This window comes from Crinia signifera, chromosome 2 (assembly GCF_055691185.1).
Source record: "Crinia signifera chromosome 2, ASM5569118v1, whole genome shotgun sequence".
Taxonomy (NCBI): domain Eukaryota; kingdom Metazoa; phylum Chordata; class Amphibia; order Anura; family Myobatrachidae; genus Crinia; species Crinia signifera.
The window spans coordinates 314,966,812-314,992,697 of NC_139218.1; the positions used below are offsets into that span (position 1 = coordinate 314,966,812).

The 25,886-nt window shown below is 42.7% G+C and overlaps 1 protein-coding gene across 1 annotated transcript in view; it reads right to left on the reverse strand.

The window, feature by feature from the left end:
- The window catches only part of SUCLA2 (succinate-CoA ligase ADP-forming subunit beta), a 112,655-nt gene that overhangs the window by 41,208 nt on the left and 45,561 nt on the right, over positions 1-25,886 (reverse strand). The window contains exons 3-6 of the mRNA XM_083168996.1: positions 21,380-21,479; positions 11,457-11,619; positions 9,396-9,524; positions 7,655-7,793 (exon numbers count right to left, since the gene is read on the reverse strand). Coding sequence (XP_083025122.1) covers positions 7,655-7,793; positions 9,396-9,524; positions 11,457-11,619; positions 21,380-21,479 — 531 coding nt within the window. The remainder of the gene's footprint in view (positions 1-7,654; positions 7,794-9,395; positions 9,525-11,456; positions 11,620-21,379; positions 21,480-25,886) is intronic.

Here is a 25,886-nt window from a genome sequence, read left to right on the forward strand (position 1 = left end):
AATTCAACAAAAAAAAGCCACCATGGTTGGACAAAGAAGTAAGGTCAGCTATCAACAATAAAACCAGAGCCTTTAAATTCTATAAAAATAACTTGAATGAGGAGGCGTTCGCAAAATACAAAGAATCAAACAAAACTTGTAAAGGGGTAATCAAAGCAGCTAAAATATTATATGAAGAGTGCATAGCCACTGAAAGCAAAACCAACCCAAAGAAGTTTTTTAAATACATAAATAGTAAACGTTTAATTAAGGAAAACATAGGCCCACTAACTGATACTAGTGGAAAAAGTGTTACTGAGGACAAGGGAAAAGCAAAACTCTTAAATGAGTTCTTCTCATCAGTATTTACTAAGGGAGAGCAGACTGTGGAACGAACATTTACCACAAACGGGACAAATAAGCCAGATCTCATTGTGGATTTCACGCCGAAAGAAATAATACTGAGGCTAAGCAAACTCAAAACAAATAAGTCACCAGGGCCAGATGGGATTCATCCGAGGGTATTAATGGAATTAAGGGATGAACTAGCTACCCCCCTACATTATATCTTTAGCAAGTCACTATCGTCAGGTTTAGTACCAAAAGATTGGAGAATAGCAGAGGTAGTGCCAATATTCAAAAAAGGAAAAAAGGAAGATCCAGCTAATTACAGACCCGTTAGTTTAACATCAATTGTGGGTAAACTATTTGAAGGATTTTTAAGGGATGGTATCCAGGAATATTTAGATCATCACCGTCTACTCAGTACTAACCAACATGGGTTCGTGAAAAATCGTTCATGCCAAACTAATCTACTAGGGTTCTATGAAGAGGTTAGCAAAAACCTCGATAATGGAAATGCTGTAGATGTGATTTTCCTAGATTTCGCTAAAGCATTTGATACTGTCCCACACAAGAGATTGATTAATAAAATGGAGAACCTAGGATTGGGTGAAAATATCTGCAGATGGGTAGGGAATTGGCTATGTAATAGAGAACAAAGAGTGGTTGTGAATGGTGCCGTATCAGATATGATACCGGTACTAAGTGGAGTGCCCCAGGGTTCGGTTTTGGGGCCCATTTTGTTTAACATTTTTATTAACGATATTGGGATAGGGTTACTCAGCAATGTATCCATCTTTGCGGACGATACAAAACTTAGCAAAGTCATCAAATCACCAGAAGATGTCACCATGCTTCAAAATGATCTTGCAATTCTAGATGAGTGGGCAAAAAAATGGAAGATGAGGTTCAATGTAGATAAATGTAAGGTTATGCACCTTGGGAGACACAACCAGTGTGCAAGTTACAACCTTAGCGGAGAGGAACTGGGTAATTCCATACTTGAAAAGGATCTAGGAGTCCAAATAGACAGCAATCTAGGATGTAGTGCCCATTGTAATGTAGCTACAAAAAAGGCCAACAAAATTCTGGCATGTATTAAGAGGGGAATGGAAGCTAGGGACTCAAGGGTAATTATGCCACTATATAAAGCATTGGTGAGACCTCACCTGGAGTACGGAGTACAGTTCTGGGCCCCACACTATAAAAAGGACATCATAGAATTAGAAAAAGTCCAAAGGCGAGCAACAAAGCTTATTAGGGGAATGGAGAATTTAAGCTACGGGGAGAGATTAAGCAAATTGGGACTATTTACATTAGAAAAGAGACGTTTAAGGGGGGACATGCTCAACATGTACAAGTATATCAAGGGCCAATATAAGGAACTGTCACACACCCTATTTTCTACTAGAAAGGAATCTAGGACGCGAGGGCATGAGTATAGATTAGAAGAAAAAAGATTTCATTCAGCTAGTAGAAAGAATTTCTTTACGGTCAGAACAGTCAAACTCTGGAACTCTCTTCCCAGAGAGGTGGTAACGGCTGGCTCATTAAATGCGTTCAAGGCAAAGTTGGACAGACATTTACTGGAGAAAAACATCCATGGGTACAAATAAGAAATATAATTTGTCTGTAAAATACCAGAACCTACCAAATCAGCAATGGATATCTATACCAGGTTGAACTAGATGGACGCAAGTCTTTTTTCAGCCTTACCTACTATGTAACTATGTAACTATGTAACATCTGCCCCACCTGCAGTACACATGGTTTTGTCCATTAGCAAACCAAATGTGCTTTGCGAGTGAACCAGAATGAGGCCCAATATCAGCACAGCAGCCGTATTGCACCTATTTCTAAAGGTCTTCAGCATTTTTCCCACACAAACACAGGTGGCCTTTCTATACGCGCAGTTATGGATACGGTATAGTATCTATTGAAGTTTATATGAACTAATTAGAGAATATAAATGTTCATCTACAGAGGGGGAAACTAGAAGGCCAAATAAATTAGTGGCAAGCAAGATGCAAGTCTTATTTTCTGCAGCCGGTGGCCATGAGCGCAGAATTCAGATACCATAATATCACTTGTCTTATTGGACTAAAAATAGCACACGTTATGTATGTTACAAGACTCCTTTCAAAGAGAGACAAAAACCATAAAAGTAATGAATAAATGTTTCCCAATCAATGACCAACAATAAGGCCTTTTTATTTTTAGGAGCACTGTGATTACATAATTCACCTTTCATGCCCCAGTTGGCCAGAAGTGTTCTTGACTTCAAGGGAAGTGCATAAGGAATTGGATTGTTCATTAAATGACTCACAAAAGCTAAGTAGACACCTGCTCAACCCCTCGGCTGTTCAGCCATCGCACCCAGCATCTCACCCCTTGCAGTCTCTGTTCCCGCTTCCTGACACTGGGTACAGCATACTCCTCCCACAGAGGAGGCAAGCAGCAGTGACGTGTGTGCGTCAGCCGGCACACAGTGGGGTAAGCTCACAGTCAGAGGAGGCATATCTCATTTAGAAGAGACCCACGTGCAGCTCAAGAGCCACAAGTTGGCCACCCCTGACTTAGGCTGTTGTGATAGGTAGTGTTCCCTCTAAGCTTCTTTTGCAGGGTGCCACACCCTGCCCGGTTTAAAACCTCAAAATGCACCCTGCCCTTTTTTGTGTGTGGCATGGTGCGCTCTTACAATGCTCACTACTTCGCTGACATGACACTGAGAACTTTTGATGTGATCCATCATGTGTAATGGTGTAGGCCATCATGTGTAATGGGTATAATGGTGTGTGGTATAATGTGTAAGAAGCATTACAGTGTGTGCCATAATGTGTAATTGTCATTACAACAGAATATGTAATGGGCATAGCAAAGTATGACAATATTTAATGGGAGTAATCCTAGTGCAGTGTGCAATTTTTTATATTTTTGTTTCTAATGTAAATTTCTATTGTAAAATGTGCCGCCTCGATTGAAAAATGTGCCGTGCCCGGTGGTTAGCACCTGCCTGGTGAACACCAAGATTACAGTGTTTTCTTGGGCTGTGTCTCAGTCGTGTTGTGGTACTAATAAAACTGTGGACTGTCCATAGGGAGCAAATGCTCCGGTACTTGTTTCCTAGCACGGCGCCCCTGATCGTAGTACATCTTATACAATTGCATCGCAATGCATGCAATATAGCAGCATGCGATTCGATTTTTTATTGTCCAAGCACCCTGATGGGTGCTTACACTGTTAAATGCTCCCCCATTGTCAACGCCACCCCCACTATCAACGCAAACCCGAAGCGTAGCAAGCACGCGAGGGGCGGTGGTACGCGCCCTCCGACCTTTTCATAACAACACTATCCACATCGGAGTTGATTTTAGATAGTGTGGCGAGCCCCGGGAGGGGACACAGATTACTTTACATGTATTCCGCTACGCTCGCCACACTTCGGGGTCGTATTCCGCGTCCCCTCACAGGGTTCGCTATGCTTCGGGCTCACCACACTATCTAAAATCAACTCCACGCTGACGTGGATAGTGGGGGTATGACAAAGTCGGAGAACGCGTACCGCTGCGCTCGCCACGCTTCGGGTTGGCGTTGACAATGGGGTTACATTTAACATTGTAAGCACCCATCAGGGTGCTTGTACAATTAAAAATCGCATCGCATGCTATTTGCTGGCATGCAATGCTATGCGATATTTCATTGTACAAGCACGCCTGTTAATTTAACGGGAATATCGCATCGCACACCACTTAGTACGGTATGCAATGGGCGCCATGCTAGGAAACAAGTACCAATGCTCCTTCATCTTCCTAATAGTAACAGGAGAAGAATGCCAGTAATACGACCGGAGGTGTGGTTTCACTGTGAGCACAAAAGGGAAAAAGTACAGTATACAATTTATAAACATTACAGTAAGTGTCCAGAAACCATGGAAAATAAGTACCCAAGTCTAATGGAGCATGTTAAATATATACCAGCAACCTTAAGGTGCCCAAACACGGCACAATTTAACAGGTGGGATGCAATGCGATCTTGTGTACATTGCACAGCAAGTATGTGCTGCACATACTTTTTGTACTAGATTGCATATCATTGCATTGCAAAACCTATGCAATGCGATACGTTCTAGTCCAAATTGCATACAATAATTGTACCGTGTATGGGCATCTTTACCCATCACAAAGAGTAGGCTTCATGCTTTATTCTGTAGAAAATAATTGTTCAGTGTCCTGTAATCCTGCTCTTAGATTGCTATCGCCACAGTGTATTTGCATAACTGGATATGTCTTAAGGCAGGGGTGTCCAAACTTTTTGCGATGAGGGCCAGATTTGGTGAAGTGTAAATGTGTGGGGGCCGACCATTCAGCCTGACATTCTTTGAATCATTAATCACATTACAATGGTCCCCCACTCTGCCCCCATTAACTATATGTCCCCTAGCCTGCCCCTCCTTCACTGTATGTTCTTCACTCTGCACTCATTCACTCTGTCCCCCAGCCTGCCCCCTTCTCTTAATGTCCATCAGTGCCTCCATTCATTGGATGTCCCCAAGCCTGACCCTCCTTGACTGTATGACCCCCATTCACTATGTACCCCCACTCTGCCCCCATTCACTGTATGTCCTCTAGCCTGCCCCTGCTCCCCATTCTCTGAATGGCCATCACTGCCTCCATTCACTGTATGTTTCCCAGCCTGACCCTCCTTCACTGTATGTCCCCCACTCTGCCCCCTCCCTTCTCTGTATGTTTCCCCGCTCCTTGTGTGAGCCAGAGGAAGGAGAGGCAAAGCAGGCACTGCAAGGACAGGAGATTCTTGGCTCCCACTGCATATTACGGGAGCAAGCTTCCCCCTTGCTGCTCCCCTCCCCAAACACTGCTGTCACTGTGATTGTGGAGTAGGGTGATATACGATTGCAGCAGGGGTAGGACGCCAAACACATCTGACTGTGGCGGCGGGCAACTCCTCACTGCAACAGACAGCAAGGTAAAGGCGCGCTCGCCGGGGCCCCACCTTTAGTGTCCTGTGCTGTGCTTCCCACATCTGATGCTCTGCCCTCTTCCAGTTGGAGGCTGCGGGCCGCTTGAAATGACAGCACGGGCCACAATTGGCCCCCGGGCCTGACTTTGGGCATGCCTGTCTTAAGGTGTGCACACACTAGATGATATCATCAATGACGTACACGATAAAGATCAAGAGTTGCAGTGCAGCACATACTTTTTGTACTAGATCTCATTGCAAAACTGAGATGCAATATTGTATACAATAATTGTAACGTGTACGGGCACCTTCACAGTAGTTGGTGGAGTAGGGTTTTCCTGCCAGACAACCAGCATTAAAATGTCATGTGCAGCTCAGATAGAACAATTCTACAGAAACAAGTGTAATAACACCCACTGGGCGAAACCTACAGGTAACTTACACCAATAAGGGTAATGTTCATAACCAAAAATTTTAATAAAATGCACTCCAGAAATCTGAAAGAGCTCAAAAGAAAGCAGACCTAGTACAATCCTGTATCATCAATTAGACATGGTTTTATTTTCAATGTTGCACTCACATGATGTTGTTTAAAAAGCGCATATCAGAATGATCATTTCTTTATCCTTAAATCTTCTAGGCAGGTTCCTAGAAATCTCAAAAGATCCAAAGATGGTGCAAATAACATTTTTTTTTTTAAATATTAAAACAATTTATTGAATACACTCACAAAAAGCAGTAGATTAAAAGCTCATCACACAATTGGGTAAACCGGCTCCAGGGCTTGGGAAACGGAAAGGTCACCTTTCACAGCATGTCAAGCAGTAAGGGATTCCGTCCTGATAGCAATATCCTGGGTCCCGGGTCCGGTCGGTGGTGGCGATGAGCTTAAGCGTGCTTTCGGGCACCGATAACGATAAGCTTCTAATGAAGGGCACTTGGTGCCCGAAAACGTGCTTAAGCTCACCGCCCTTATTGGTGTAAGTTAGCTGTAGGTTTCGCCAGTGGGTGTTATTACACTTGTTTCTGTTTAAAATGTTCTAAAACTTTTTGGTGAAGGTCTTTTCTATAGCACCCTGGGCAGAAACTTTTTCTGTTTGCGCTGTGGGGATCAGTCGAAATTTGTTTTCGTTAGAACAATTCTACTTAATGACTCTTTACAGAAATTGTTAAAATAAATAAAACAAAACTCCCAAGTGCAATACTAATAGGACAAGTTAGCCATGTGTAAAAAGATTGCTTAAGCCCATTATATCCTGTTTCTGGATGTTCAAAAATGTTCCTTGAATACCAAAAAATCTGTAGTCATCATCTGCAAACACCTGACTAACCCAACGCAAAAAATTAGGAACATACATAAATAATTTTTTTTTTATTAAATAGTACACTGTACTACAAAAGTTTGTGACGGATTGCTCTGGGTAAAAAAAAAAAAGCATCCTTTATGGTCAGCTTTCAGAAACATCACAGCAAGTAAACTGGATGTAGGAGAAAGGACTAAAAAAAATTAAGAAAAAAAAAAGGAAAACAAAAAAGCCTTAAAAAGGACGTAAACGTCCAGCCAATCACCTGCTAACTGCCATGTTATAGACTGTGTTTGAAAAAAGTCAGTAAGGAGCTGATTGGCTGGACATTTCTCTCTTTATCACCCTTCCATTTATCTCTTGTTAAGGCTTAATACATCTGCCCCAAACTGATAAACAACCAACCAAACAACACATAACTCATTTTTCAAGCCCAGCCTGTAATGTGACAACTACAGTAGGAGCGGATTGGCTGGTTATTTATCACTAGGGAAGCCAATCCCGGGGCACTTTTTCAATCCCGGGTATCGGGATTGAAAAATGCTCAATCCCGGGATTCTCGGGATCCCGGGATTGGCTTCCCTGATTAAAAAAAATGCCCCGGCCGCCCCGCATATTCACTTACATGTGTGGCGGGTGAGGCCGGGTAGGGTGGGCTGCTCCTTCGGGAGCTGAGCTGGGCAGGCGGCGGGTAGGGTGGGCTGCTCCTCCGGGAGCTGGGCAACCGTGCGATCAGCGTGGTGGGCTGTGCGACCTGCGCAGCATGACCTCTGACATAGTCACGCTGCACAGAGACGCTCTGCCGGGCACGGGAGAAGCCGGGCAGCGTCTGAGCAGGGTCTCAGATGCTGCCCGGCATTAGACTGTGCATGCGCAGTCTAATACCGAAATCCCGGGATTGGAGAGTCCAATCCCGGGATTGAAATCCCGGTGTTTTTAGGGCCAAATCCCGGTATACCGCCGAACCCGGGATTGGCCACCCTATTTATCACACTCCACTTCAAGTTTAGTGCATCTGGCTCTATAAAAAGAGAAAAAAAACTTTTTTTTACCTATTCCTGATGCATCTTCTACCATGGGATTGATCTCCACCATTGTGGCATCGTACTTCATGAACAGATTATACAGGTTGATCATGCAATCCGCTGCCTCGTCTACAATGTTCTCCGGGAAGCCCATTTTCTCTGCAAGCTGGTGCAAAAACACAATTAGAATAAGATAAAATAAATCAGTCCGATCCGCTACACCCCCCACAGAATTTTTTTTTCTATTAACCATTGTGATGATGTACAGAGCATACATTTTAAGATTAATAGGCGAATGCATAATTTACCATGTTTTTAAAGCCAGGCAGCGCTGAGTACTTTTAATATACCCTGTCCTGCTGCTCCTGAACCCTGGCTGTGCGCAGTGTGAAGTGAGGGTCACGCTGCTCAAAACGGCTGCTGTACAGCGCCCTCTAGGTGTACCTCCTCCATACTGCTGCCATCCACCATACTGCTCCCAGCTGCCCGCTAGCTGGACTATTACTGACTGCTACGCCCGCTGTTTAGATCACAGCTACCCACCATGCGTACTGCGCACCACACTGCTGCCGCCGACCCAACAGGTATACCGCCCAAGACGAAACAAGAGGGTCTTGCTGCAGTCTGCCCCTACTGCAATGTAAGTGACAATGCAGGGAAGGGGACTGTGGGGGATGGAAGAGGGGTTAAAGTTCGTCTTAACATTTACGGACTCAATCCAGAGTATCCCGGAAATCCCAGGTTTGAGCATTTTTCAATCACTAAACCCAGGTTTGAAAAAATGCTCTGGGATTGGCATCCCTAATTGGAACCAAATTTCCAAAAACAGTTGGCTCCCTGAGTAACCATAAGATTAAGTGACTGAACTTCATGCAGAGTGATACAAAGCTGCATCTTCAGGCGCAACAGTGGTTCACAGGAGCTGGGATGGGATGTGTCTCCTGCAGCAATAGCATATTTGAACAACATTTTAGTCCATCCCTTTTTTCTGATATTAACCCCTTAAATGGTCTTTAATGTACATTAAAAGGACAAGACCCACTGGTCCTGGGCACTGCAGAATTTGAAATGTGGGAAGAGGCTGAAGCTGTCTAATCACCCAAATTGTGGCTGCTGAGCTCCAATGCACACTCAGTACTTCAATAGTTATTTCCTGGTGGTCCCCAGACCAGAACATCGCATACTACATGAGGAACATCTGAGAGGGGGAGAGAGTGCTAATGCGGAGATCTTTCCTATCTCGCTACAATAAACTGAGTGCTATATGGAATAATCTTTACATGGAGCTTTCATTACGAAAACCAACAGGCAGAATTCTGCTTTATGTCATTTTGAAAAAGGGTCATCTGAGAATTTATGCGGGTTTTGCATGAAAACATTTGTGATATTGCCGATGCAATGTGATCAACCCAAAAAGTATCAAAATAGGGCTCATTGTAGGGACAACAAAAGCATCAGTGGTGAATAGGTTAAATTATATTGCACCAGTAACATCAGGGTTATTATTAGGTTGTATTTTTACTTTACAGCTTGGTAAAAGCCGGGGAATATTTTTAATTACTTTAAATTGGTAATTTCATATCTTAGTTTTCAGACTAGAAGAAAGTTCTGGTTCTACAGGAGACCTACAGTACAACAGATGTAGGCTGAGATTTTCTGAACGGATCAAAACGCTAGAAACATTAGGAAAGGAACGTCATCAAGTCGTAATGCTGCTCCATAGTTCCCATTTAATTTAGATGCTTTTCAACTTCCAAGAAACATTTACCCTAACAGCTTGTTCCTTTTTAATGCCTTCTATAATATCAATTGGTTCTTTGACGATTGCATCAGGGTTTTCAGCAGCAACATCTTCAATATTGACTCCACCTTGAGAACTTCCGATCAGCACAGGACCCTAAACAAACACCAGGAAATATTACCGTGGATAGGAAAAACATTTGAATATTCTTCAAATACAATCTAATCTACAATCTAATCTACAACATCCATAATAGGGTCACATAATACAAGGAAAACACAAAGTACATGTCATGTTCTAAAACTTTTGACCTATGATTACAAGCATATTGATATCATATGCAATGGCGGCTCCAAAGAATGTAAACACAACAACCTGCAAGGAAGTGGCCATGCAGTGGAGATAATTCAGCTACAGGTCACAGAACACAGCAAAGAATACAAAAATGCACCAAACTACTGTATATCTGCTTTATTTTACGCTAGAACTTTATTCCAAGAACATTTTTGTGTACAGTGTCAATGTTTTAAGCCACAGAAAACAAGAGGCCAGTATACAAAGAGAATTTAAAACGGGAAAAATCTAACAATCACACAAAAACATAGCACAAGGCAAGTTAGGTCAACCAGAGAATAAAGCTGCTGTCAGGTAAACACATTTCCACATGAAAGGCAGGTGTGCTTGATACTGACAGGACAAAATCCTACTTCAACATGATGTCGCTTGACTATTTAGGTGGTGTGTTGCTGCCTCCTTGTGGCTTTGCTTGGTAATACAATACGTATATATTCTTATTTACTTTAAAGATTAACCATTAAATTAACATTTTATCTATTATAGAATAGTAATGAAGGGTTTTAGAATATTGGGGGGTATTTCTGATAGTCAGAAATATCAGTCAGGACCTATTCAATCCCAGCCATTTTGGGCTGGGACTCGCCGTTGCAGAATAGACTATTTTAAAAGTCAGATCCGCATTGTCGGAAACGGATGCTAAATTGTCCGATTAGCAAAAGTCTATGGTTTCATCAAATTGTTCAGATTTTTTTTTTCAAATTAAAAAGTAGTAATTTTACCCTATGTACTTTATTGTAAAACTACTACTACAGAGCTACAAAATATCTGTAATACATGGAAAACTCTAAACAGATGTAATGTTGTGCCACCTTCAAATATACTTTATTAACCGTTTAAATGCCAACAACTGTGGGAGACGTGCAAAATATTGGCTAAAAATTCCAGCGTCGCTCATTTTCTATTTGTTATATCAGTTCAAATAGAAAATGTTGTGTAGAAAAATTATTTCTCCTATATAAAAAGGTAAACCGGTCTTTATGATGAATACAAATATTTCCCTGGCAATTTTCGCACCTATTTTAACAAATTCCTTTGGCACTCAAAGAGTTAAATGGAGCAATGAACACATAGGAAATAAGGAGATTATTAAATAAGATCAAATTTACTTAAAGGACTCAAGTGGCAACATGTTTTCAGCAAATCTTACTAAATAAAATGAGACAAATCCCTATGGGGGGAGGGAGTTATTTAAACCTACTAATGATGCGATTCACAAACCTCACAGATTTCTGCAAACAAATGTGAAGTATCCATTCTCTAGGGCCTGAGATGATTGGCTGCTAAACATCTGACGGCGTGATAAATCACTGCCGCCGCCTCCTCCTAAAGAGGGAAGAGGAGATGAAATACTGTGCTTGCTCTAGGGAGAGACTAAAGCACCACACAGACTTCAAGGCAGAGATAGATGGCACAGAACTGCTTAGACTCTTGTACATCCATTAAAGCATCTTGTTCGTCGGATAATGCCATTGTAGAGCTAAATGCATTATTTCCAATTAATTTCTTCAGAGAATGAAAGCATACAAAAAACACGTACATTCTGCATGTAGCAATGAATAGAACAAAAAAAATGCATTTAACTATAAGGCAGAACATTAATAGGCCAATCAGTTATTCTAGCGTGGCTTAGGACTTAGAACAAGCAAGTGGTAGAAATGATTGCTCGCTGCAGCAGGCACATTACCCATAGTGCACCTGGCATACAGACTTGAGGAGAATGCAGGAACTCACTTGAAATGACCTTTCCATGGTAATTGCGAAGTAATACTCCCTCCTGGGATATCTGCGCTCACAGATGAATACATGGTTACATATCCTGCCCTTTTCTCCTGTCTGTTTCGTAAACAGCTTTTTCCCAATCATCTGTGAGGAAATATCCTTGGCTTCTTCTGGACTAAAATGACAGGAGAATGGAAAATAAAGGCTGAGAGTAAATAATGAAATACAGACATTTTGCAGATCTTGGGGCTTATTTTGGTTCATTCGCAGCAGGACTGTTTTTGCACTGGGACCGATGTTTTTGTACTGCGCATGTGCACCAACAGCGAACCGACTGTTTGCCAGGTGCAGGAACCCAGGACATCGGGCGGGGGGGTGGAGAGAGGAGGCGGGTGGCCTCATTAGCATATGGGAACCCCCAGCGTTCCTATGAGAATGATGGAAGTTCTCATGCTAATGAGGCCATGACGCGGGTGCAGGGGGCAGGCAGCTGACATCACCGGATGTTAGCTGCCCACCCATTTCCTTCCCAGCATCTGTGCATATGGAAGAGACTTCAGAATCACTTTTATATGCGTGCACCTTCGCCATCAATCAATGGTCGCCGACCATTGATTGATGTGGGTGGATCCGACTGGCCTGCGAATAGATTTAACTGTGTTATATCTATTCGCATGCCCTTTGTTTTTCAGGATATAACGGCAGCAGTCTGAGTAAATTGCAAAATTTGCGTGGTATTCATCTGTTCTTTCATGCCGACCTCCCATCTATAATGACAGGAGATCATGGGGCAATATTTAATTGAACTATTTTTCATTATGGTCTTGTTTAGCTGTGCATTTCAGCTCAACAGGTCACGACGATAGCAAGCTGAAATGCTGGTGAAAAACAATTCAATACTGCCCTTTATGTCTTTCTAAAGTAATTATCTAGTTACATAAAAGAGGCAGATGTTCATCAAGTCTTTGGGTGACCTTATAGGCTTGCCCCATCCCCCCCAAAAATGTCAAAACATTGAAAAAAAATTGCACAAAACTTTTCACACCTAAATTTTTTTGCTGCTAACTGGATAGCCCCCCCTCCCCCCTCCCCTCAACTAACAAAATAAAACAAGAAAAAGTGTACATGACATGGAGGTATCGACCACCAATGATAAGGGTTTAAACCAGGCAACCGGGAATAGGAGTGTGGAACTCAACTGTAATCTTTAACCCCTTCCCGCCGCAGCCTGTTTTTGCCTTCCTGACAGAGCCCTTTTTTCAAATCTGACAGGTATCACTTAAGTGGGGATAACTTTTTTTTGCTTTTACTTATCCCAGTGATTTTGAGATTGTTTTCTCGTGACACATAGTACTTCAAGTTAGTGGTAAATTTGGGTCGATACAGTCTGTGTTTTTTTGTGAAAAATACCAAAATGTCGCAAAAAAATGGAAAATTTAGCAATTTTCAAAATGTTAAATTTTCTGCTTGTGAGACAAATAATCATACCACTCAAAATAGTTAATAACTAACATAGACCATATGTCTACTTTATGTTTCCATCATTATTTCAACATCCTTTTAATTTTTTTGGACACTAGGAGGCTTAAAATATGAATAGCAAATTCTCAAATTTTCAAGAAAATTTCAAACACTGATTTTTTTAGGGACCAGTTCAGTTCTGATGTGACTTTGAGGAACTTGTATGTGAGACACCCCCATAAATGATGCCATTTCAAAAACTGCACCCCTCACAGTATTCAAAACAGCATTTTGGAAGTTTGTTAACCCTTTAGGTGTTTCACAGGAATTAAAACAAAGTGTAGGTGAAATTTCAAAATTTCATTTTTTTTGCAGATTTGCAATTTTAATACATTTTTCTAAGGAACACAGTAGATTTTACTAGAGAAATGTGACTAAAAATTGATTCCCCCAATTCTTTTGTTTTCATAAATATCCTATATGTGGCCCTAGTGTGCACGTTGACCAAACCACAGGCTTCATAATAGAAGGAGCACCTACTTGATTTTGGAGATTATTTTTTAGGCACCATGTAGGTTTCTAGGCACCATAAGATGCTAAAAGTTAGGAACCCCCCCACAAGTGACCCCATTTTGCAAACTACACCCCTCAGGGAATTCATCTAGGGGTATAGTGTACATTTCAAACCCCCAGGGGTTTCACCAATTGTGGTACAACTGGGCAGTGAAAATGAAAAATTAATTTTTTTACACAAAAATGCAGTTTCTGGCTCCAAATTTTTCATTTTCACAAGGAATGAAGGAGACAAAGCACCCCAAAATCCGTGCCCCAATTTCTCCCGAGTACGGCAATGCCTCACATGTGACCAAAAAATACCATTTGGGTGCATGGCAGGACTCAGAAGGGAAGGAGTGATTTTTGGATTTTGCAGCTCAGATTCTGGTGGAATGTTGGTGGGTGCTATGTCGCATTAGCAAGACCCCCGAAGCACCAATACAGTGGAACCCCCCCACAAGTGACCCCATTTTGCAAACTACACCCCTCAGGGAATTTATCTAGGGGTATAGTGTACATTTCAAACCCCCAGGGGTTTCACCAATTTTGATACAACTGGGCTGTGCAAATGAAAAATTACATTTTTTACACAAAAATGCAGTTCTGGCTCCAAATTTGTCATTTTCACAAGGAATGAAGGAGACAAAGCACCCCAAAATCTGTGCCCCAATTTCTCCCGAGTACGGCAATGCCTCACATGTGACCAAAAAATACCATTTGGGTGCATGGCAGGACTCAGAAGGGAAGGAGTGATTTTTGGATTTTGCAGCTCAGATTCTGGTGGAATGTTGGTGGGTGCTATGTCGCATTAGCAAGACCCCCGAAGCACCAATACAGTGGAACCCCCCCCCACAAGTGACCCCATTTTGCAAACTACACCCCTCAGGGAATTCATCTAGGGGTATAGTGTACATTTCAAACCCCCAGGGGTTTCACCAATTTTGATACAACTGGGCTGTGCAAATGAAAAATTACATTTTTTACACAAAAATGCAGTTCTGGCTCCAAATTTTTCATTTTCACAAGGAATGAAGGAGACAAAGCACCCCAAAATCTGTGCCCCAATTTCTCCCGAGTACGGCAATGCCTCACATGTGACCAAAAAATACCATTTGGGTGCATGGCAGGACTCAGAAGGGAAGGAGTGATTTTTGGATTTTGCAGCTCAGATTCTGGTGGAATGTTGGTGGGTGCTATGTCGCATTAGCAAGACCCCCGAAGCACCAATACAGTGGAAGCCCCCCCCACAAGTGACCCCATTTTGCAAACTACACCCCTCAGGGAATTCATCTAGGGGTATAGTGTACATTTCAAACCCCCAGGGGTTTCACCAATTTTGATACAACTGGGCTGTGCAAATGAAAAATTACATTTTTTACACAAAAATGCAGTTCTGGCTCCAAATTTTTCATTTTCACAAGGAATGAAGGAGACAAAGCACCCCAAAATCTGTGCCCCAATTTCTCCCGAGTACGGCAATGCCTCACATGTGACCAAAAAATACCATTTGGGTGCATGGCAGGACTCAGAAGGGAAGGAGTGATTTTTGGATTTTGCCGCTCAGATTCTGGTGGAATGAATGGTGGGTGCTATGTGGCATTAGCAAGACCCCCGAAGCACGGTGAAATGATGAACCTAATAATCCATAGATGTGTGGTATATTTTAAAACACTCCTTTATACATAGGCCGGGTTTGTCGGGGCAAGTTTCACAGTGGAAAATAGTATCCTTTCTTATTCCCTTTTTATAGCAAACTTTGCACCTTTTTTGTGTCCTGCCCTTTCTTGCAGTGGAGGGGATTTCGTTAGGAAAATGCTGCCCTGGTACAATACGGGGGCCAGTACTAGAAGTACTGGGGCCCTCTGCCTGCTGGTTCCCAAATATTAGGACCTTTATGACTTCCTCTTGAAAGTGCATAAATGTCCCCCTCTGGCTGGTAGAACGGAATAGCACGTAAGCGTTATACAGTGCCATCTGGATGATATACACGGCCAGCTTCTTGTACCAGATTTTTGTTTTCCGCAGGGGACTGTACGGCTTCAGTACCTGATCTGAAAGATCCACTCCGCCCATGTACTTATTGTAATCTAGGATACAATTAGGTTTTGAGGTGTGGGTACTGGTACCTCGTACAGTGACGGAGGTGGTACTGTCTCCATGAATTGTTGTCAGTATAAGGACATCCCTCTTGTCCTTATATTTGACCAACAACATATTTTCGGTGGATTGTGCCCTGCTTTCACCCCTTCTCAGTACTTGGGCAATGTGCGTTTTTGGGAGGCCTCTTTGGTTCTTGCGCACAGTACCGCAAGCTGCTGTACCTCTTGAACCAAGGGCCTTAAACAGGGGGATGCTAGTGTAAAAGTTATCCACATAGAGGTGATAACCTTTATCCAGGAAGGGGTGCACTAAATCCCAGACAATTTTTCCACTAACACCTACGAGGGAGGGGGGGCATTCTGGCGGTTCAATTCTTGAATCCTTCCCTTCATATACCCTAAACCTGTGGGTGTACCCTGAGGTGCTTTCACACAGTTTATACATTTTTATGCCATACCTTGCCCTCTTACTGGGAAGGTACTGGCGGAATTTAACCCTTCCTTTAAAATGTATAAGGGACTCGTCGATACAAATAAATTTTTCAGGGATGTACATCTCTGCAAATTTGGCACTGAAATGATCAATGACCGGCCTGACTTTGAATAGCCGGTCAAAGGTGGGATCATCTCTGGGTGGGCACTGTGCATTATCGGTGTAATGTAAAAATTTAAGGATTATCTCAAAACGAGTCCGAGTCATGGCCATACGGTAAAGTGGGGTGCTGTACAGAACATCTGTACTCCAATATTGCCTAATTTCTGGCTTTTTTACTATGCCCATATGTAACACCAGACCCCAAAACGTCATCATCTCTACTGCATCTACAGGGGTCCACCTAGCAAATAATGACGTGGGGTTTTGAGCAATAAACTGCTGGGCATATAAATTACTTTGGTCCACCATTAAATTTATAAAATCATCAGAGAAAAATAATTTGAAAAAGTCAATTTCTCTGAGACCTGTTGAATCAAATTGAATTCCTGGGATGGCCAAAAACTCAGGAACCTGGGGCTCAAAATTGTCTGGTGGTGGGGTCTATACGGGATCAATCATTTGGGGGGGGTCTCAGCTGCTCTACGGGGGCGTCTTTGAGGGGGTCCCTCATCACTAGAGGAGGAGGAGGAGCTTAAGACGAATCCTTCAAATTCCCCGCTTGCATCACTGGCTGTGTCAGAGTCAGAGGCAAGCATGGCATATGCCTCCTCCGCTGAATACATTCTTCTGGATGACATTTGGGATGACATTTGGGATGCCATTTTTATTTTTGTGTTTCTGTAAGTGTAATGTTTCAACACGTGTATAGTGTTGGGGGGGTACAAACTTTATTTCAACACAGGTATGTAGTGTGTAGTGTGTATGTAGTGCAGAAAAAAAAATACTTTATACAGGAATTTGATCCCAATAAAAAAAAAAAAAAAATTGAAGGGGTTAAAAAAAAAAAAAAAAAAAAAAAGGTCCTGCGCCAAAAATTGAGCACAGATGTTGGTCAGTAACGTCCGTCACTGAACAGCGCTCAAAGGCAACAGGTGTAAAAACAATTTAAAAAAAAAAAATACCACAGCACTCTCCAAAAAAAAACAATTTAAAAAAACTGCAGAAAAAAAATGATATCAACCCTGTGCCAAAAATGCTGTTCAGTGATGTACGTCACTGATCAGTGGCCACAGGACACCCACAAAAGCAACGTGGGTGTAATAAACCACAGCACTCTCCAAAAAAAAAAACAATTTAAAAAAACTGCAGAAAAAAAATTATATCAACCCTGTGCCAAAAATGCTGTTCAGTGATGTACGTCACTGATCAGCGGCCACAGGACACCCACAAAAGCAACGTGGGTGTAAAAACAAAACCCCACTGCAATCCCCCCCCCCAAAAAAAAAACTGCAGATCAGTGATGCAGTGATGCGACACTGATTAGCAGTGAGGGGCAGCAGGCAGACAACTGTGGGTGCAACCTGACAGGGTATATATAAAAAAAAAAAAACCCTGGACCCCCAAAAAGTTGCTGATCAGTTAATTAATTTAAACTGATCAGCACAAAAGAGGGGCAGCAGTAAGTTGCACAGGCAGCACAACCTTTGGTGCAACTGACAGGTATATATATAAAAAAAAAAAACCCCAAAAAGTTGCTGATCAGCACAGATATACTGATCAGCACAAAAGGGGTGCAGCAGACACAAAATATAGCACGATCTGTCACGATCTGTCACGATCTGTGACTCTATGACACTGCAGCAGCAGGACACAGGAAGTCACAAGATCCAGGAAGCATCCAACTGCTGGCAGCACGCTACCAGCGGTGATCAGCGGTGATCAGGTAAGTATCAGGCAAGGTTCAGGTATGTATATCACGACAGAGTGGCCGGTGACCGCTCTGCACGCAATTCCAGACCGGAATGGCGTCTGCAGCGCAGTCACCGTTAGTTTAAATGGCGCGCCTTGGCTGTGATTGGTCCGTCGGTCCGACGGACCAATCACAGCCTTGGGGGCAGGTGGGGTGAGGTGTCGTCGTCACCGATGACCCCCTCATGCCCCCTCACACCCGGCGGTGATTGACACCTGTGTTACCGAGCGTCTGATTCGCCGGTAACACAGGAAAACGCTGCGAATGGCTGTTCACATTGAACAGCCAATCACAGCGATCGCCAACGGGGGGGCGGCATCGCGGCCCCCCCTGGGCATGCAGGGACATGTCTGCTGTCAGGGACAGCAGACATCGTCCCTCTGTCACTGCGTCTCTAGACGCAGTGGCACTTTGAAGTCATGACGTATATATACGTCATGTGTCGGGAAGTACATCCCGGCCATGACGTATATATACGTCAAATGTCGGGAAGGGGTTAAGTTACCATTTAGTGTGCATTTATCGCATCAGATACAGAGTCATGTTGAGATGTACTTTCGTTTGCATAAAATATGCATTGCTAAACTGCAAATGTACACCAAAAATACAAACATACACATGTGTTTGGATTTTGTCACAGCGTACACGTGACTTATACCCCTTTTACACCGCCGAAAAATCCGGGTCAGCGGCGGGTCAGACCCGGATCTTCGGTGGTGTAAATCCCTAACGCCGTGTCCCTTTACACGGGACTTCTACCCTTCTACCTGGGTAGAACACGGCTAGGACCTGGGTAGAGGGCGTTGTAAATGGGAACGCCGGGTCAGATGACCCGGCTCCCATTTACATGAATGGGGAACGTCCAACCTGCGGACCGCAGCGTCCGCAGGTTGGACGGGTTGTCAGCCTGACAGTCACTGACAGCCGGCGCTGCTGTCTGCTATACCCTGCAGACAGAAGCAGCAGCAGCGGCGGCGGGGGAGGGAGGTGAACGGATGCCTGTGTGCGGCATCCATTCACCTCCTGTGCGACGGCGGGGGGAGTGTGCGCGGGGACTGGGTGCAGCCTAGCAGCTTACCTTAGTGCTGGGCTGCCCCCAGCAGCGTTCCGGTCCGGCGGCGGCATGCAGCGGTGATTGGCGCTTGGAGATGACATCGCGCTGTCATCTCCAAGCTCCGGGGGGGGGGCGGGCGCGGGTGCGGGTCGGGCTGTCCGCCCGGTGTAAATGGCACTAAACGCCTGGTCGCACCCGGCTTGAACCTGGGTCTAAAAAAGCCGGGTGCGACCCGGCGTTTTGGTGTAAAAGGGGTATAATTGAAGTGGGAAATGTGGAAAAACAGAGGAGGAAAGCATCTGTCAAGCGCAGACAATGTAGAAGGGTAGCCCTAGATACATATGTGTATATGCCCAATAGCTGCCATTTCTCTCACCACTGCTTACACGTTACTGTTGCTGATATTGTGATAAGAAGCTGTTATTTTGACTGTGATAGGAAATCAGATTCAAAGTGGTTTTAACTTAAAATTTTGTTTTTCCCATTATAGTTATATGGTGATTGCAATTGTGCATTAATAACAGTCAATACAACACTATTAATTGTGTATCCAACAAATACATTATAATATTGTGTAGTAATATGGTAATGTTATATACCACTGTCAAGGCCCATCTCTATACTAGCGCTCGGCACATTGGGACATCATTTTCAGAGATATTTTTATGCAGTACCAGCAAAAAACCTACCTTGCTTTTTTATGAAGACTACAGACGTTAAATAAATAAATAAATGGTACTTGTTTCTAGCACGGCGCCCACGATTATAATCTTGTTACATAGTTTTGATCGCATCCCATGCAACCAGATCGCATGCGATGCGATCAAAAAGATGATTTCATTGTACAATCACCCTGATGGGTGATTAGTATGTTATATGTACCGCCATTGTTAACGCCACCGCCACTATTAACGCCAACCCGAAGCGTGGCGAGCAGCGGCGGTACTTGTTCTCCGACCTTTTCATATCCCTACTATCCACATCGGCGTGGAGTTGCTTTTATATAGTGCGGCGAGCGCAGCGAGCCCGAAGCGTGGCGAGCCCCGCGAGGGGACATGGATAACTTCACATGTATTACGCGTCCCCTCACCACGCTTCGGGCTCGGTGGCTCGCTGCGCTCGCCACACTATATAAAATAAACTCCATGCCGACGTGGATAGTGGGGATATAAGAAGGTCGGGGGACGCGCACCGATGCGCTTGCCACGCTTCGGGATGGCGTTAATAGTGGCGGTGGCGTTAACGATGGGGGTGCATATAACATATTAATCACCCATCAGGGTGCATGTACAATTAAATCATCGTTTTCATCGCATGCCATTTTAATGGCATGCGATGCGATTTTAAAATTGTACAGTGCGGCTCTTAAGACCCGAAAATCGGGTCCATCGCATACCACTAATTAAGGAATGCGATGGTATGCAATGGGGCGCCGTGCTAGTAAACAAGTACCAAGTATCATCACATATAGCAAACAAAACCTAGAGAACCACACTACTTCAAAAGTAACCTTTTGGAGTGTCAACATTGCTGTGAGAGAGCCTCAAAATATCCAATAAAACTGCCACGGATAGCGATGGTTCTTTTTTTTTTAGTGCAATATTTACTAAACTCCAGTTAATTGATTTAGCTGTATTTGTATTTATTTATACTAATAGAACAGTCGCTGTGAGCGGCGCTGGCATTTTTCGAGGCTATTCTGAGGATCACTCACAGCAACGTTGGCACTCAAAGGGTTCAAATGGCCAGCACAGTGTTTAGAACTGCGGCCGGAGATCTAATCCCAACCATTGACCTATGTGGAGTTTGTATGTTCTCCAATGTGTGCAAGGTTTACCTTCAGGTTCCCGGCTTTCCTCCCACACTCCTAAAAAACACACTAGGATTCTGACTGAGCTAGTGGCTGTTTCAGTGGTATGGAATGTTAATCATTAAGATCCACTGGGTTAGGGGCTCATATGAAGGAGTAAACATTTGGTAAAGGGGTAATAGGGGATACAAAAACAATTGTCAACAAATAAAAGCAAACTCCTGAACGTGTACAGAATATAAGCAAGTGTACGAATGGGTTTTTTGCAAAGGTTTAAGACTGGGCCCAAGTGCTATTTATCTTGATTTATGTTTCTATTTGTACCACCAAAAAATATTGTAGAATTAATTCACTGAAAAGTCCTTGGTGTAGCTGTATGCAGCAGTTGCCCATGGCAACCAATCAGTTGCTACCAATAATTTTATAAAATGCACTTGATAAATGCTACTTCAAAGTGGATTGGTTATCATAAGCAATTTCTGAACTGGCTCACTACCTTTTTGTTTGCTATTTGTAAATGAAATGAAGACTAAATAATGTATTTTACCTCCATTGTTTATGTGACATTTCAACTTTGGTGATAAGTGTTCCTTTAACAGGTTATGACTTACGAGTAGACAATCTTCACCCCTCCTTTCAGGCCACCTTCAAAGGCTCCTTTGCCTCTTCCACCAGCCAACACCTGAGCTTTCACTACCAAATCCTTTGAACCTTTAGGAAGAAAGAAATTATTTTATAACAATAGTTCACAGCTGCAGATGATGGCATTAAGTTGCTTTCTTCATAATTCTGAAAGCTTTCTAAAACGTAAAGCTCTTTGCTGCAATTTACTTCTTAATTATTGCACATAACAGTATGTTGCTCATTTGCCATTCTACACCTGGTGAGATTAGCAGAGGTTTACACTATACATATTGGGCCGTCTTCAATGTGGCTGGCGAGAGGGTTAAACGGCAAGGATCACTGAAAACAAGGAACCGTCACCGTTTAACCCCTGCGCCGGTCATTCACCCTTTTCTACGTTCTGGGGAATCCTCGCTGTCAGAGGATGGCGAGGATTCCCCCAAAAAGCAAGGCTCGTGGCTAATGCAGGGAGCCCGCTGAATTTAGCAGTAAAACCTCGCTGTTTAGTGGCCGCACGCACCATTTCCCCATCGCTGCAAAAATCTAGCAACGTGGAAACGGCGTGTGCAGGGGTCAGTTGAATACTCTAACCTCCACATCTGTCTGTTGTTACCCAGTTTGTTTTATCACGGTCTACTATGGTAAAGCGCAACGGAATCTGCTGCGCTATATAAGAAACTGTAAATAAATACTGACCCTGCGAGCTGTGACATTGAGCAGTCAGCACTGCTCACTGTCACAGCTCGCAAAAACAATTGAATACACCCCATTATGTACACACTTTTTCACAGGTTATACAACTTATCACAAACATGTAAAAGCTTCACAGGGTTTATTATGTATCGCACAAGAAATATTGTCACAGGATTCCAGCAGTGAGAAATAGATGCCTGCCGTGTTACTAAAGATATAGTAGATGGCAATTTTGTTTACAAAATTAAAGTGTCAGAACTATACAACCAACCATCAGCACTTTCACCTTTTCTATAAAAATGACATCATATTTTAGGATGGATTGGCTAGAAGGATCGCTTCTGCGACACATGGGAGAGTGACGTTGCCATCCTATCTCCACCACTTAGGGAATGTGGACATGTTTCCAAGTACATTCCGGTACAAAACAAACATTTACTCCCAAGATTCTCCGATGGCTATAGATGCTACTCTAGTTCTGTGATACACATTTTATAATTTTATTACTATGGGGATATTGCTTCTTTACGTCTAAAGCCCCATACACACTAGCAGATATGCTCTATGAGCTATATCGGCAGTGTTTCCTACTAAAATACTGGGCAAACTACAGTGTACACGCTGAATGATATAGGTAATCGATGTTAAGTCACAAAATCGTTCACACTAGACCACAACATAAAAGGCATCATCAGAGGGGCCCTTCTGAGAGATATCTTTTACATTCTTGTCTAGTGTGCATGGGGCTTATTGTCCGAAAACTACAATTTTCTTCAACTAAACCATAATAATTCAATTGTAAATAAGTAAATTTACACCTTGGCAAACCAGCCATCGGCTGTAATGACTGCACAAGACAAAATAAATTTTTCCCATTGGGGTATGCAGGAGAATGAGCACTGTCACCCTGCTGTAATCCCGCACAATGTGCACAGCCACATATTGCTTGGATCCAAACTGCCTGCTTAGGGTTGGGAGCAGAGTGTACTAGCCCAACTCTAAATTATAGCCTAAAAATAAAGACGTCTGTATTTTCGGTCTTCATGCAAAAGCAGCCAGTGTCCTGCATGCACAATTCAATGCACTTGCGACATGGTTTGTCCTGGCTTTGCTTTGATTTTTTTGTGCTTTGTTCTTAACTCGGAATATATCTTTATGGAGTTGTTCATACCCCTTTCCCACTGCAGCTCTTAAAAAAGGGTAAATTTACATTTTTTAAGCCTTTTTAAACGGGTAGAGCTGCAGTGGGATAGCTCCAGGTTGCTTTACCTGTTTAACAAATACCAGTATTTGTTAAACGGGTAAAAAGAAGTGTCCTACCCGTTTAAGAGCCGTTTTTTTGGCAGTGAGAAAGGGTCTATTTCTATGGCTTGAAACGTGTTCCTTGGGGGTTAAACGGGTTGAATGTGTGAATGGTATTACATGCTATTTAGAACGGTTTTCACCTGCAATGTGAAAGTGGTGATGCGGCTCAGACCCGTTTTAAATACCATTTTGAAATACAGGGTCTTTTAGGCAATGTGAAAGCAGCATCAGTAACCAAGCTAATTATTCTTCCACCAAAACGCCGTCTTGCAACACCAAATATAAAGCTTGAAACATTGGCCATTGATAAGACACGATGAATTACAGAATTATTTGCGGCTTTTTTTGTTTTGATTTCCCCATAAGCAAGATAATACATTTTAACAAAATACTGAAGAAAGAGGACTGTATTACTATACACTTGCAGAGGGAGCTCTGTACATCATGTAGACAGCGTGCGGGCAGTGTAATAATTGCAAGGTTTGAAACATCAGAGTCAAATGCTCCAAAAGGACAAAACAATTACTCCATGGAAAGAGCATTCAGTATTCCTCTGTCAAGCTGAAACAAGACACAAGGCTGTGTATAAACATAGAGAGGCTTCAGCACATTACTAAACGAGGTTTCCTGCATCACAAAATAAACCATTTCTGGAGATACTACAGTCCATTAGCATAATCCGCAATCTTGTGCCAATCAAATCAGTGAATTATTTAACCTCTTATAATGCACAAATGTAGGACTAGAAAAGGCACAAACCAACAGAAGGCAATATGTCGAGTATAAGAGAAATGCTTGTTAAAATATTTTTCAACATAAAAACATAATTAAAATGGGAAAGCAAACCAATGCCATCGACATTTCATGCCGGCCATACATCTGAGCCGCAATTCCCCGTTCATCAGATGGAGATGCACATCAAATCAAGAATTTCCTACATATTAGAATTCCCCGCTCACCCGCCCCTGGCATCGGTATAACAGGGAATTGCCCCAATAATTAACGGAAGTACGGGCCCCAATACATTATGCTTTATTTTATCCTCATATGTAATATGATGCCATGGGGCGGAAGACTCTGAATAAAATATCTGCTTATATATACAAAAAGAAGCACATGCTTTCTTCTCATAATTAAATGAGAAAAAATGAACACCAGAAGAGGCTAAACAGATTACTAAGCCTATGGGCTTGTTCTAGATGCACAATGCCAAAAGAAAAATCCAGCACAGTTTATAAAGCCTCCATTGTAATGGACAAATAATGCAAAACACATATTGGTATAGACGCACAGTTTTGTTGTAGATTACCCAGATGGGATATCCCTAAAGGGGTGTACACCCGGTGTGATTGCCATACTATCTGTTGCACGCCAAGGCAAATGCATTCGATTTGGACTATATAGTACAGATCTATACAGTTCATTTTTCTATATGATTTTGATGCGACGCATTCAATTTTGATTACATTTTGCTTATAGAAGCAAAATCGAATAGAGAAACAGAGCGCATCGAACAGTGTGTATATACATCCAATTCCAGCTATCATCTAAAATCTAGAAGGTGCTAAAAAAGAAATTTTTGCTCTCATCGTGAGCTGCGGGAGATATTTCTTATCAGAGCCTTCTGAGGTGGCAAAAAAAAAAAAAGTGGCAGAGGTTTGTGTGCAGTCACCACTTGAGATGGGTTTAGCCACTGGTGCATCAACAGTAATGGGCACCCAACTGGATCAACAATTAAATTGCTCTCCCAGATGCCATTTATCCCTTTGCACTTAACTAAATTAACACTTAACAATCATTATTATCTTATTCTTAAGGAGTTCCAGGGAATCAAACTCATGACCTGAGTGCTGTGATGCTAACCATTACACTGTCCTCGCTGCCCAGGAATATACATACTATTTGTAGAACATGACATACAGGGTGACATGTAATAGGATGAGAGATTCAGAAAGTGAGACATTTGGTAAGAAATCTCCAGGGTTTTTTTTAAAAAAAGCTGCAATCAATTACACTGCAAAACCAGTTTGATTTTGCAGTGTAAAGGATTTCTGCTTAAAAAAAAAAACTGGGGATGTCTTACCAAATCTCTCAGTTTCTGAATCTCTCATCCTATTATATTTCCCCCACAGTATTTTAAGACCAGTAGTGTACATTGAATTATCTTGGAACATAGAACAAGATGCAAATTAGGTTTATTCATTGGCAACAGTCCCAGAGTAAAATCAGTGGGAAGGGCAGTTCACAGTTCCCTGTTGCTTCTACTGCAATGATCTGCATAGGGGGAACTCTATGTACTTTTGACATGGATGAATAGCCATAGAGAATGTTATGTGCCAGCTAGTCTGTGGTTTCATGTACCAGTTATTCCTGCTCTGTAGCTATCTATAGGCATTATCCACAGATCACGGCCACGCCAAAGCATTTTCTGTGCAGATTTCACCAATAACTATAGATCAGCAAAGCTGGCAAACCCTCAGAGGACATAAACACATG